General features: G+C 40.4%; 1 protein-coding gene across 2 annotated transcripts in view; it reads left to right on the top strand.

Moving 5' to 3' along the window:
• The window catches only part of ZNF335 (zinc finger protein 335), a 260,110-nt gene that overhangs the window by 73,258 nt on the left and 172,219 nt on the right, over nucleotides 1–14,633 (top strand). For both annotated transcript variants that reach the window (XM_069243523.1, XM_069243522.1), the window contains 4 exons: nucleotides 1,060–1,315; nucleotides 8,646–8,823; nucleotides 10,615–10,727; nucleotides 11,175–11,193. In XM_069243523.1, coding sequence (XP_069099624.1) covers nucleotides 1,060–1,315; nucleotides 8,646–8,823; nucleotides 10,615–10,727; nucleotides 11,175–11,193 — 566 coding nt within the window. The remainder of the gene's footprint in view (nucleotides 1–1,059; nucleotides 1,316–8,645; nucleotides 8,824–10,614; nucleotides 10,728–11,174; nucleotides 11,194–14,633) is intronic.

The raw sequence follows: 14,633 nt of genomic DNA, 5'->3' as shown, positions 1-14,633 counted from the left end.
AGGGGTTAGGGTGAGGGGGGTACCTCTATCAGTGCCGGGGAATGGATTCCCTGGCACTGATAGTGCCTACCGTCATGGTTTTCATGGTGGTAAGTTTGGCACGAAAACCACGGCGGTAGGCCGGGTCGTAATCTCGAGGGTGGGAATGTGATGGCTGCCGGGCTGGAGACCGAAGTCTCCAGACCAGCGGCTGTTACCACCCTGGCAGTCGCTGTGTTAAAGTGGCAGTGTTGGATGGCGGTCACCGCCAGGGTCCAAATCCCATTTTTTTTCCGCCGCTTTAACACCGACTGCCAGGGTTGTAATGAGGGCCTATATGTTTAAGTTTGCTAGCATTATAGCCTATGGTTATTCTTAATTACTGCTTTTCTAAGGTACCATGGGACTCCACTTCGGGGATGATTCAAGCATGTGAATTTATGAAAGATAACAATACTGGATAACTGTAGTTACAGGTAAGTATCTTGTTTTCTTCCTTCCGCTGTTGAAGAAAATGAATTTTAAACAAGTTAAACCAAAACGTTTTCTATCTTCAATTTTTCCCTGCTATGCACATTTGTAACCATGTTGCTTGTTTTCTTTCTGGGGCAGAGAGAGTCAGGAGTCTATAGGATTCTGATGGAATTGTATGTTAGTTTTATGTGTATTTCTCTTGAATGTATCTTTTATCATTGATTGTTTTAAACAAATAAAGATGAATTGATTGATTGATTAGTAACTGAACATTGAGAATAAACTACCCTAATTTGTACAATGCTTTCCCCAAATTCAATCATGAATCTTGGTCTTATAAGCATGGCCATGCCTTATCTAAACTATGGCTTGATAAGGGATCTCAGATACCACTTCATGATTGCTGAAATCCTGATGGCAGAAGCCATATCTAAAAATGTATGCAGTTGTGTAAGGAATGCTATGTGATTGTACACAATGAGAGGAATCCAGTTCTTACAGGTCTTCTGTATTGCTAACATTGAGTGACATCTATCAGTAAAGTTATAAAACAGAACTAGACAAGTAGGTTAACATCTTTGTTTATTGCCTTTTCCATTGCATTAGTAACTGAGGGCGAGCCTGTCATAAACTCACAGACCAGTCAGAGCTCTGGGGCTTGCAGCTTGATGGACCCAGAAAAAGAAGCCATGTCAAAAGTTGATAATCCCATAGGTGAGCCCAGCATCAGTCAATCCGATTCAGAGAACAAAGATCCCACCTCCAATACCGTACCGGAACACATAGATGTACTTCTAAGGAGACGAGGCCGTCCATCAAGGCATTTCTTGAACAAAAAGTACAGAAAATACAGGGGACGAAGGTGAGTGGTTGAAAGCTGATATCCAAATGCTCTTAAGTTTCTAAATAGGTGGATGAGAACGGCAGAGAACATGAGAGGGTCTGGAGTTGTGCATAACAGAGAAAGAGTGAGTGAAAGATGAATTTGATGTGTGTAATGTTTATCTAGTTCATCAGTTTGTCTAGTACATATTTAGTGTCTTTTTTTGACAAAAATTAGAAAGGTTTTCTGTTAACCAAGTAGGATCTCTTAATTATTATTGTTAAATAGTATATGTATGTTTGTCTTAGATCCAAGAATCTTAGAGATGCCTCTAACTGCACAATGTATTTAGGCATATGCTTACACTTCATACAACTGTTTTCTTAGACCTTCATAGCAGGAACTTAGCAGAATTGTTTTTTTGGTTAGCTAAAGAGAGCTACAAACATGTGTGGCTTCATATGAGCTACCAGTAATGCTAGTGAGCCAAAAAGAGTTTGTAAATGCCTTGATATTACCAGCGCATAGAGTAAAATGTCTTGCCTTACCCAGATAATGCTTATCTTGCTTGCCGTCTAGGAAGTAAAACATGTAGTAGGATTTATGAAAGTAAGGCAGATCCTAATCAGACAAAATGTATCATATGCTAACAGTGCGTAAGCATCCGAAGTTGAAAAGGTTTGAATTCACAATGCCTAAGTTTTATGTCTGTAACTAAGATGATGCTTCTAAAGTTGGACAATGAAGTCCCCAAAAATCTAGGACAAAAAGAAAGATAAGCCAAAGAGGCCAATCAGATGTTGAGATTGTTCTATAAGGTAGATTGTTTGGCACCTTAGTGGATATAAAGAAAGAGCTTCTTTAATGTAGAGACCAAGGCCAGGTCTGCACACGGATCCTACTATATGCACCAAAGGTTTCAATCTAAGTGGTTTGCATCCTTTATCGAAAACAGTAGCCACCCTTCTTCGATCATATCATGCAAGTGAAACTAGGTATAATTCTTAATGTCCAGTACCATCATCGGGTGCAGAGTGCTGCAGGGATCCATCCTTGAAGCAGGTCCTCTGTGACACTTGTCTTGTTACCTTGACCACACCTAGCTATGAGCTTGGGTCTCATACACTTGATCCTTGAACTCGACATGGCCATCACTGGTAACTTCTTTTGTTGCCCTCTGAGTGAGAGTGGCCATTCCATCATCTTTCTAGCAACCAAAGCTCCAGCTGGGAATACTTCCACTTCTGAATTTTGTAGAAAAATGTGCTGGTCTTAGCAGTTGTCATTTCATTTATTTTGCCAAGGGATTTGCACTGGGATTACAAGGCATCATTTTGCACACCCTACAGAAACAGAAGTACCTTGCCACCAGATTTATCTTATGTTTAAAGAATTTAAATGACATCCCCCCAGCACTAAAGGCTTTGCCCTGTCTGCCAGCTAAACAAAAGGTGAATTCAAAACACCATGCTTGATCCCCAGAGCTATCACAGGCTTTGCATTAACTGAATGTTTAGGCTTCTGTGTGGGATCTGAAATACTTCAAACAATATTAATAACAAAAATAATGAAAATAATGCATTATCTACATTCACCCTTTTAAATAGCCATTCAAGGAATTGGAACACAAGGTTAAAAATTGGGAAATTGTAAGAAAAGACATTGGTCTCTGTCAGACAGGCAGTATGCTCAAGGCTCCTTAAATGCAATCTAGTGTCACTTTGGTTAGTTTATTTGTATTTATTAATTTATCATGCAAAAAATATCTATTTCTAAAAGCTATGCTTACAAAGCAGCAGTACCATGATAATGTAAATTGTATACAGTTTTGGTGGTAACATATAGTTGTAATTTATATATATATATATATATTTAAGTGTTTAAATGAAAACTAAAATGCAGACTTAAAAACTATTAACAGTTTACAGGCTAGAGAACTAGTGCAGGGGTGTGGAATTTAATAAAATATCTATTTGTCCATGAGACTGGTTGCTTCATAAATCTTCATGTCCTGTAAAAGAATATACTTGTTCCTTTTGTACCATTTAGTGCAGCTACAAATTATGGCAGCAATCTAATTATATAAGACCTCTGGCAATAGCCTTTCTGATTATGCCAGGGATAATACTATAGTAAGGCTTTAATACTAGCAATTTCCTCATTTTTACCACCCTTCCGCATACCTACAAACTGGGGCCTAAGGTAGCTGTAAGCAATAGTTCCAAGGTTGGAAGCCCTTTTGAGTCTGTGCTATCCTACTAACTTGCATGTTTGGAAATTTACTCCTGACAAGGGCAGAAGTAAAGCTTCTTCTGTTGTTGGGAAACAAGTGGATGGAGGGAAAGTGAACTTGTAAATGCTCAACAGATTTTACCATGATGAAATATGCACATGCATTTTTGCTCATGCTAACTTACAGTTCACAAATACTTTCAAGGACTAAAATTATCTCTGTACATTCTTGTGAGTTCATGAAATATGGTAATCGGCACTAATGCAAAGACAAACCATGGGTGCACCTTTGTGACTTTCTTTAGGAATTGGGACCCTGATTAGGTCTGGCGTAAACCAAGACCTATGTTTTTATTAAAATTCTATCCCTCTCTCTATATTTATCTAGCTTTTGGCTGACTTTATTGTGAGTGATAGCAATCTGCTCATTCACAAGGAGCACATTGGCACGCAAAGTAATTTTGTTCAGTGCCATGAACTACTATGTTAATGTGTGCTTTTGAAACCAAAAAATATGTTTGCTTTTTGCCAATGTTTGTTACAATGGTGAGGGCTCAGCAGCTTCCACAACAATAAAGTCTTACAAAAGCCATGTCAAAAAAGACATACATTGACAACACCAAAAGACTGACCACTAATTTTGAACCTGTTGGCTTTGCAAATACTTGTTTATTTTCATGTTTCCCATAATCTTGTTGAAACTGGTTACACTGATTTTCCATTATGAATATTTTTGGGAAATACTGGCATGCATCAACACATTTTGCTGAATGATGCTTCAAAGTAATAGTACCTACAATTTCACAGTAGTTTAGCAAAACATGTTTTTCGTAGTTGCATTTGTTTTCTTGTGAGCATTTTATTTTGAAAACAAAAAATCATTAATCTTGTGTTCAAGCTTCTGCATATATTTGCATTTTATTAGAGAGCATTCTGGGAGCAATATATATAGCCTCATATTTTTAAACTTTGCAAATGTTTGTACAATTTGTTTTACTGGAACCACTATCAGTAGTGCAGTCCAAGCTTACAATATTTATTTAGATTGCTCAGCTTGATAATAAAGGCTTTGCATTCATGAATCATAAATACAACTTCGAACAACATTAACATGTAGACACAAATATTACCTCAACTGCAGAGAAGTCCCTTTTCTGCTTCATAATGTGGTACTGTAAACTGGCAGTCAAAGGGTTTTTTCTGGAGAGGGTAGGGCCTACTTGTCCCAAGGACAAAGTAAACATGAAATCTTGTTGTCCTTGACCTCAAAGGATATGTCCTGGGCGTCAGGCTGTAGGAATTTCACACCCCTATAGGGTATTTTTATACTTATCTATGTAATGCAGAAGTTTGCAAAAGTTAGTTGATAGTAATTAATTGTCACAACTTTCATGCCAATGTTTGCGAGTCTTGTGTGCATTTGTTTTAAAGCAGGGAACAAAGCAGGCAGAGTGCACTTCAACTGGGACCTGGTTGCAGAGGTATGATCTGAGTAGCCTGAATGAGTGGAATTGCGAGGCAGCACAGGGACGTTTTGGAGAGACACAATAGTTCAGGGTTAATCAAGCACATGTTTCAAGAAGGCACATCTATTTGTAGCACTCAAATTAAATAGGTGTGGAAAGGATCATTTTTAAATCTGAAAAACAAAATTAGCAGTTTGTGTGAGGCCTGTGTTGTGCAGTTAAGCAGGTGATTGAATTGATACGGTAAGTCGTATCATTGTGTTTAAGAAGATTGTAAAAGGTTATTATACCATAGTTTATTACTTTCTCTAGTGAAAGGAACTAATATTGGTGAAACCCCACTAGTAGGCTGTTGAGGCAACTTAGTTTGATCAGAATACTTGTAGAGCACAGTGTTTTGTTCCTTTGATGGGACACACGTTGACATATAGATAATACTTGAGACTGAGTGACAAGATGGTGTCACCTGTACTGTAAAAAGAGAAAAACAGGGGGCCAACTAGCTGTCCTTGGGGTGAACTGTTGGTTCTAGGCTTACTGAAAATTAAACTTTGCATTTGTTGCATTTTTAGGTCTTAACAATGCTGCATTGAAAAGCTTTTTCTTTTGTGTAACTCAACATCTCTTGAAAGTATCTATCTTTTGTAATCATTTTTTGTGATGACTAGGTTATCTTAATCCATTATTCCCACATCTTTTTTTCCTCAGCTGTTTTTCTAGGCACTGTACAAGCTTATTTTAATAGAATGCTGTTTGTAGTGTGGAAAGGTCCAAAGAAATGATCACAGAATATGCATTATTGCCTGTTTTGTGGACATTCACTCTGAGTTAGTGCCTAATAAGCAAGAATAGTCCTGAATAGACAAAGAGGAGATCAGCTTGCCCTAAGCTGAAAGTGCATTTGTTGCTCTTCAGTTCTCCTCTTGAGATTTCTTACTCAGTGTCTGGATCCAGGTCCAGCAAAAGTGCATGGTGGAATCACCTATAGAAAGGAACTTGCTGAGTCTCTCACATCGGGAGAAGTCAGTAAGGGCGCTAATGTAACAGTTGCTGCATGTAATACATTGTTCAGCGCCAAGAGATTCGTGGCTGGCCTGTTCAGTGTTGAGAATTCTTTTGTTTTTTAGATCTCATGCAGTGTGAAGAACTTCAATTTCAAGACATACATTGTTGCCCATATTAAATCCTGTACCATGCAGCTTTAGGCCATAGTTTGAGGGTGCGCCAATGGAACCCAGTGTCATTTCAGGCATACATATTTGAATCCTAGCTGCCACTGCACTGCCAGTAGGCCATCAGAAGACGAGGCAGTCACTGTGGCAAAGTCTTTGCCCTTGTAAGAATGAGATACTCTTACTGAACAGTGCATATATATTTTCATTGTCTAAGAAATACAACATTTCATTAGCATACCTCTTCTCTAAACTTGTAGCAGTTCCTCTTAGTACTTCACAATATTTATACATAAGATCACTAGACCTGCTACCAATTTCAGTATTTCTACATCTCATTCTTGACAGGAAATCCTCTCTTATCTGAAATGGTGCAGCTTTGCATGTTTTTTAATCTAAACTCTGTTTATTAAAACAAATAGAACATCCCTACAGCACCAGTGTCTCAATCTCCAGTTAACATAAAGAAAGAACAGCCTATCAACATTGGCCAGGGATGGCAGACAATTACCGTTTCTTTCTCTGAGGTATACTCTCAATCCCTCAATATTCTTGCTTAATGCCTTGATATACAACTTATATCAGGCTGAATGCTCCTGTTGCCAACAACGCCAACACTTTTCAGTCCTGAATGAACAATGTGGCAAATTGGATGGCTGCCAACACACTTAGATTAAACCCTGATAAATTGTAAATCTTGGTTATTTTGCATTCCTCCATCTATCTCTGCCTCTACATGGTAGTGTAATCAGTTAGACTCTCTCCCAGTTCCTAAAAACAGCTTGGAGTCCCTGCTTTATAGTTACTCCATGCTTGCCCAGTTTACCAAAATAATGACCACCTGCTTCCTACTGATCCAAACTCTGAGGAAAGTTCATCCTTGCCTTTGTTTTCTCAAATGTTTCTGGATTCCACTGCTGTTCTGAGTAACTTGAAATATGTAAGCGCAATCTGATTAACATGAGCACAGTCACAGGGAGTCCAAGAGACTGTGCATTTAAGAACAGATTCTACACCGTGGGATGCCTATCAACAGGTGCTTTAATCTGATCTGTCAGATTTTGAAGTGTGACACAGCAGCATTGTAGTCAGATTTCTGTTAACTAACTACCCCAAGGAGCTAAATTTCTTATTCAGTGTTGCCCTCCTCACCCCCCACCTGTGATGCCATCCAAGGCTCTGGTATGTTGTCAGCCAATGTGAAGCTGCAGGGATCTGTCTTAGACAGTGCGAGGGATGGAGGATGCACTCAATCTGGAAGAGATTCCTCTGGCACCATTTTCTCCACAGTAGGACGAGTACGGACGAGGTACCTCTGCTGACACTCTTCCCCGGACTTCCACCACAAGTTGGAGGATTTTCCATTAACATTGAAGTCTATATTGCAGCACTAAATATTCACCAAAGAATTATCTTCAGATATCTGTGGCCAACATCTGATCAACGCAACAAAAGTGTTTGCTTAATGGCATATTTGCACATAACAGTTGGGCATTGGAGTGGGGGGTGTGACGTTAATTTTGAAGGTTGCATATTATCTTTGTTGTTTTGAAAAGTGAGACTTCAGTCTCTTCCTCTGTCCTATAAGTGCCTTGTTTCGTTCCAAAGTCCTACTAGCCTTTATTCAAGGAAATCTGGATGGAAAAGCTTGATAACAATAATTTATACAAGTAGCAAAAATGTGATACATCTGGAGGTTAGGGTGTTACAGATCCTTTCATTAACAACAGCTAAACTGTCTGTTCCTGTAGCTGCTACCTTAACACAAACAGATCACAATTCAGGCGATGGCAATGATTAGCAGGCCTTGAGGAAGAGCCCAGAGAACAGAAACCCGATCTGCACACAGTAGCCATGTATGCAACAGGAATTGTTATTGGCAATATGATATCCCCATAGTGTCTGTATTACTGAGACGTTCATGATTCCCACTTTTCATTTAATTTCATTTATTTCTACCTCTGTAAGCTTCAAAATGCTTTTCTTTTTAGCCTGACCTCTTTTTATTTCACACATATCTTTCTGTCTCTTGGTAGTTACAGAATGGGAGAACTATTTTGGCTAGAGGTTACAAGATCAAGATTATAAATAAAAGAAGTGGAAAACAGACGTTATTCTTATTATAAGGAAATTGATGGCAATGGAAAGTGATTACTCAAAAGTGGTATGGAGAGAGTGATGTAGGGAATGGAAACCACCTCATCAGGACCTGGAAGTGGATGGCACATTTATGAATTTGGTTGAGATATGATCAACATGATTGGAGAGGAAGGCATCCAAAGATTGTAGAGAATGCTGCACTGGAAGGAATCAATCAGTTGTTTGTGCGATGTACGGAAAGCGATGAAGATTTAGGAAGGGAAAAACTCATTAATGGGGCCAGTGATGGTAGATGAGTGTAAGTGAGTGCCAGAATGTTTTTTAGAGAGATGGCTGTGAAATACATTACTAATTTACAGAGAGGTAAGAGAATGACTCTGAATTTTATCATTTTGCCAGATATTACTACAAGTCCAACAAACCTCTACTGAGACCCTTCCTCTGTCGAATCTGTGGTTCTCGCTTCCTGACACATGAAGATTTCAACTTTCATGTACGCTCACACGAGGGCTCCGATCCACAACTCTTCAAATGTCTTCAGTGCAACTACCATTGCCGGCGCTGGTCTTCTCTGAAGGTGATAGATCAAAAACCCACACCTTTTATCTTCTCATTGGTATTAGTAAGTATGGTAAACAGATGAGAGGTTTAGTGATAAGAGTATCACAGAAGCGAAATCTCCTGTGCTAAACAGTGTCAAACTAATCAGTAATTCTAACAGTTGCACATTCTGCTTTTGGCTTTGCACTGCACCACCTGCACTGCAGTGGGATAAGGTGGAGAAAACACAGTGGATTTAGCGAATTTGTGTGGAAAAGTGATAGAGAAATAGGCTTTAGATGCATCTGGACTCCTTGGCTGGATCAGTTTTTCAAACTAATGGTCCCTTCAGCTTATTCAGATCTCTGATGGGGTGCCCTCCCCACACCAAGCAGACATCTCTTTCTGGTGGCAAATCTCCAAAATATTTCTTATCTCTCTGCTTTTCAGTGTCTTTTCTTTGTGTCTCATTTCTGCTTATGATCCTATCCACAACTATTTCTGTAGAGTCAAGATGCCATTATAGCAATTCAGGATCCATGTGGGTTGGCAGCACAAAGTTCCCTTTCATTAAACGTACCTGTAATGTTTTAAGACCTTTTTATTAGGCTGTCTGTTTTAGTAATAAACAGTTCATTTTCCTTGTCCATGAGGGGCAGCTCTTCACTTACAGTAAATCACAAAAATTGTAACATTGGTTTCCTCCCATGATGGAATGGCTACTAGTATTCTGCAAAGGTTCCATGAATCTGGACAAAAAAAATCCCTTTAACCGTGCCCCATCAGAAATCGGACAATTGTGCTTCCTTGTTTTGTACTTTTGTGGTAGTGGGAGCTCCATTCTGCAGCAGGTTATGATCCTCAGAAGATAAAGTACAGTGCTCAGGGTCTCAAAGACAAGTAAGACAAATCACCCAAACATCAGCATTGAATTGTTTATTAAACTGCTTCATTCACTATTCTGGCCTTAACCCGCACAGTGACTTGCTGTTTAAAAACATCTTCCCCAGCTCATGAAGTTGCCACTTTGTGCAAAAGGAACAGAATGAACCTACAATTCAGATTCCCCATTTATGATGTCAGCTACCCTGTCTCAGCTACTAAATGCAGAGCAGCACCCTCACAAGCCCTCGAAGAAGAAGCTGAATCTCTGCCACGTGACCTAATGTGGCTGCAATTTTGAAGTCAGTGTGTGAAGTGTTGGTGGATGCATGCTGCTTCAGTTTTTCCTCTCTCCTGCGTTACTTTCATTCAAATCTGCGATTCCACTGTCATCCATTTCCCCTTCTAGAGGCTTTCCTTGAGGGGGAGAAGTCATTACCATGCTGTTGGTGTCACCGTGTAGAGCTGTGTATGTGAGCTACCTCCCGATTGCCGGAGCCTCCGCTTGTCTCTTCAAAAGCTGTAGAGATGAGAAAGATGAGAGACAAGGAAAGGCAAGACTGTATACTGTCCAGAGTAATTCCTGACCTGGACTAGACTGTGATAGAGAGACACAGTAGCAAATCTGAGAAAGACTGTCTCATTTCACTTCTTACATCATAAACATACTCCACATGAAACAGGCTTCTTGCTAATAAATAGGAGGAGAATTCAGCTGAAAGTCCTCTGTCTGATGCACAAAGCCTTTTAAAGTGGAGGACGAACCTTTCTCTGTCGCTGTGCCCCCATACAGATAAGCATAATAATAACAATATAATAGTGTGAAGGTAGCTACTTCCTTTGAGGGGGAAGAAAGAAAAGAGGGGCATTCTGAAAAACTCTCATTTGAAATTGAAAAGGGTCTTCTTTTTTAGACTAACTTATCGTCTGTCTCTTTCTTTTCTAGGAGCACATGTTTAACCATGAGGGCAGGAAGCCATACAAGTGTGATGAATGTGACTATACCAGCGTGTACAAAAAAGATGTCACCAGACACTCTGCTGTGCACAGACGCGATCGGTAAGTGGAGGTGGAGAAACTTGGACAGAACACCTGTGAAGGAGGTGAATTAGTGTTCTTATAACTATCAGAGGGCATATTGTTTATCGTTTGTGGTTACCTGAGGAGGGGAGCTGCTAGAATGTGTTGGACCTGTGAGTTTAAGTTGCAGAGACATGTGGAGAATCAAGGTTGTGACAAATAAGGGTGGCTAATGACACGTAGGTCCAAGTTAAGTGGGGATTTATTAGTTTGGTGCCTGTCATTTGGTCTGATTTGATGAGAACTAGATTGTATTTCTGTGTAAGGTTGTAAGCTTCTTTTGGAAAGGCCAGTCAACATGCTTATGGGGAGGTTCAGAAGTTGGGTTTCCTTCGGCATGGTTCTTTACTGCAGGGAAGGTAAATATGTGGTGAATAGTTATGCTATGCTGTCCAATTACTGACTGATATGTTTCCCTTTTTGCAGGAAGAAGAGAATAGAGCTGGTGAGTCTCGTGTTGAGTCATTTTGTTTGTTCATCCAGGCTTTCCAGTACTGACTTTGTCCCTTTTATGATTCCACTTTTGTCACATTTCTGTACTTCTTTCTGGATCCAACTCTCCAACCAAAGTGCTTTATGTTAACAAACCTACTGTGGCACATAATTCCTAAACCACCCGTTAAGAGTGATGTAAAAAAAGATATTCATAGAGAAAATGGGTTTGCAACATGGTATTCTTGTGGTATGGATTCTCCCATTATCTGATTACTTTCAGTTATCTTACTTAAATTATTGCTCCATTGGAAAAATGATTTTAGGTCATCCAATAAAAAGAAAATATTTTGTTCATGGATCTTCAAAAAATTAACCCATTCTTTCTTACAGAAGTGGCCATTATATGTCTTTACTTGTGTGCTCCTGCATTTTTACAAACAACAACCCTTTAGTGTTTAATTCTACATATGTTTTGCTGATGGTAGCGACACGGAAAGAGGAGACAAATGGGAATGAGCGGTAAATTACAATAATTTTTTGGGATTGAAGTGAAAAAGTAAAATATTCTATAGGTTATCGTACGGGTCATATATTACTATTAAATCATTTTTTTCCACATATGAACGTAACTATGGGTGAGGTACTTTGATTCAGTTCTGTTATGGGTGTTTACATAGTTTCTTACAGCTCTTGGCTCCTACATCAGTATTTTAAAAAGTAAGTGGCCAATTGAGTCTTTGGCTCATTTACATGTCATTGAGACTCACACGCCTTTTGGGTGATTTAAAAGCGAGACAGTCAGCTAGTGCTTGACAAAGAAAAGTTTCTTGTAGAGTGGTTTTCATTTTACTTTCCCATACACAGAATAAGGTTTGTCTTGGAACATGTCTGCTAATTACAACCGCCCGGGAAACAGAAGGTGCAGTGTTAAATAAAGGTGAAGACGAAAGGTGAAGTCCCCTGCTGAAGTGGAGTGTTAATAAAGTAAAGGTGCTGTGCATGCATGTCCGTTGATGCAAAATCAATCTTCCACTTATCCAAGGGTGCTAGTGTGGTGACCACATCCCGTGCACAACAGAGTTTGTGTTACATGTATTTACTTGTAAGTCTCTAAACTCTATTTAATATGTATTGTGCTGCCTAAAAGTGACCTAATAGGCTTAAAGTATAACGTAGTCTATGAGTTTTTTATGTGTCTGCCACAAACTGAAATGAACACAGTCATATTTTGTTCTGTTGTGCGACACGTTATTCTATTGCTGCCGGTATACAGTGCAGATTTACTGTTTCTGGGGGAAATTTGGTGTTGAAGGGTGTGAGGAAAATGGTGTATTGTATGGGGTGGTTGTGGGACCTCACTGAGTAATACACTCACAATACCACTGTGGGACCATCAGGCTCTTTTGTAAAACCTTAGTTCAACCCTAGGTAGCTGTGGCTTCGAGCAGTCAGGCTTAAACACAGGTACCACTGCAAAGCATTTAGAAGTACCAAAACAATCAAACAAGAAAGTACCTCAACACAGAAGAAATCTGACACCATTTTAAAACAAGCCTTTGCAATACAACGAGTCTTGCATTTACTCGACTTAGAGCTATTAGCATTGTAAAGTCCTAATCAGACTTTTATTGGCACATAAAATGAAAAGTAATACAGTTTTACATAAACAAGCCGACAGCCACCATGAATGAAGGAGACACACAGAAGGAAACAGAAGTTAGCTCGTTGTCAAACGTATCGCCAAAAGTGCAATTATCCATGTAACAGGGTCGATGTCATGCAAAGCGCTCGACTACTGCCCAACGAGATTGGGCTGCATAGCAAATGAAAAGAAAAAGTAGTCCAAGCCTTGTAAGTTTTCAGTAGTTGGCGAAGAGCTCGAGGAGGACTAAACACCGGAAAAGGCAAGACATATGCATGCCTTTCACAAATGAAATCAAGTGATTTTTAAAAGGCAAGCCCACAAACCCACGAAACTGATGGGCATGCGGTGGGCGTGTTTAAAAGCTCACAGAGAGATTACAGCAGGCTACAGCGCTTGCACGCTCAACCCTAAAAATAGGTCTTAGTTTTATGAACTTCTTGACACCAAAACAAACACAATCCAAATGATTCTGGAAATTTAGAAAATAAGAAAATCGCAAATCACTGCTTCTCACTCAAAATACAAACAAGCTTTGGCAACTATCGGGGTTAGCTGAAACCTTGTAAAAGTTTTGTAAAGTTGTGTTTGGGTACTCTGTCCTGCTTTGGGTGACCATCTCCGACAAGGAACAAGTCAAGGGGGCCAATGAGGAATTGTACTTGTCACCAAAGCAGTCTCCAGTCCAGTGCCAGGCTCCACTGGCAAACCGCAATGGACTTTAGTTGAGTGGTCCTGATGCAAGGGATACAGGATGCTGAAGATGCTGTGCAGTCAAGTTGAGGGAGCTGAGGGGGTTGGAGTGTTTCCTAGGGTTATTCCTCAGTTCATATTCTTTGTGGGGCAACTTTGGCCACAGGGCCAATGTCCCTTGAAATCCTGGTGAGGTCCAGCAAACGTCCAGTTGCCGCTGGACTACTAGTCTCCAGTCACAATGAAACCAGTGGTTCCCTTTGTTCATGGCTGGTGTTCTCCTTGGGCAACCAATCTGCACTCTGGCAACTCTCCTAGGTCCAGCAGACTTGGTGCAACGTTTGAGCCTTAGGACTTAGTCACCCAGGCTGCATGTCGGTGGTCATTGGCTGTCAAGTAATTATGGCTACTGACTAGCTGTGGATGGCTTCTTCAGTTTCAGCTTTCGTGGCCCTGGAGCTGGAACAGGCAGTCATCCAACTGGCACTTTGAGTTCACCTGTTCTGTCTGGTGCTCAGGGGTTGACCTTTCCCCAAGCAGAGCAAAATAGGCACAGTTACTCTCTTGCGAGCCCAGGAAGAGCAAGTGTAATCCAGTCTTTAGTGCAGCCCGTCTTTGCCAGGTCAAGGAACAGCAGGGCAGTCCTTCTTCGGTCATCTCTCCATTTCTGACATGATCTGAGGTATGGGTGCCATATTTTTGTCAAGAAAGTGCCTTCGAGGATGTGGCAGTTACTAGCCAATGGTCTCCTAGGTCCGTTCCAGCCTGATGACGATTTCCTGTAATGTGTGTCACCTAACTAACATATAATACTCTGGCCATTTCCAAATTGGCAAAAGCCATCTCTTGGTGTGTGGAGCTTGGTAGCCTACCCGAAAGGTGCGGCTACCCGAGGTGTATTCGCCCACAAGAAAATTTTTGGCAACTGTTTACCCCTCCTTGTTCCAGATGCCAACCTGTCTACCAGTGCCCAAAATGTGTTCCTTATGTATGTCCACCATTTACTCTTTAATAGGTGGCTTCCCCTTTTTGGGCTCACACCCTGTGTGGCGTCCTACCAGGGAGAGATGACACCTCTTCCAGCAGCAGGCCTCTAATGTTTCCTTTCCTCAGAG

This window comes from Pleurodeles waltl, chromosome 7 (genome assembly GCF_031143425.1).
Source record: "Pleurodeles waltl isolate 20211129_DDA chromosome 7, aPleWal1.hap1.20221129, whole genome shotgun sequence".
NCBI lineage: Eukaryota > Metazoa > Chordata > Amphibia > Caudata > Salamandridae > Pleurodeles > Pleurodeles waltl.
The sequence above is the reverse complement of the archived record's forward strand: the minus strand, read 5'-3'. Positions and strand labels throughout refer to the sequence as shown.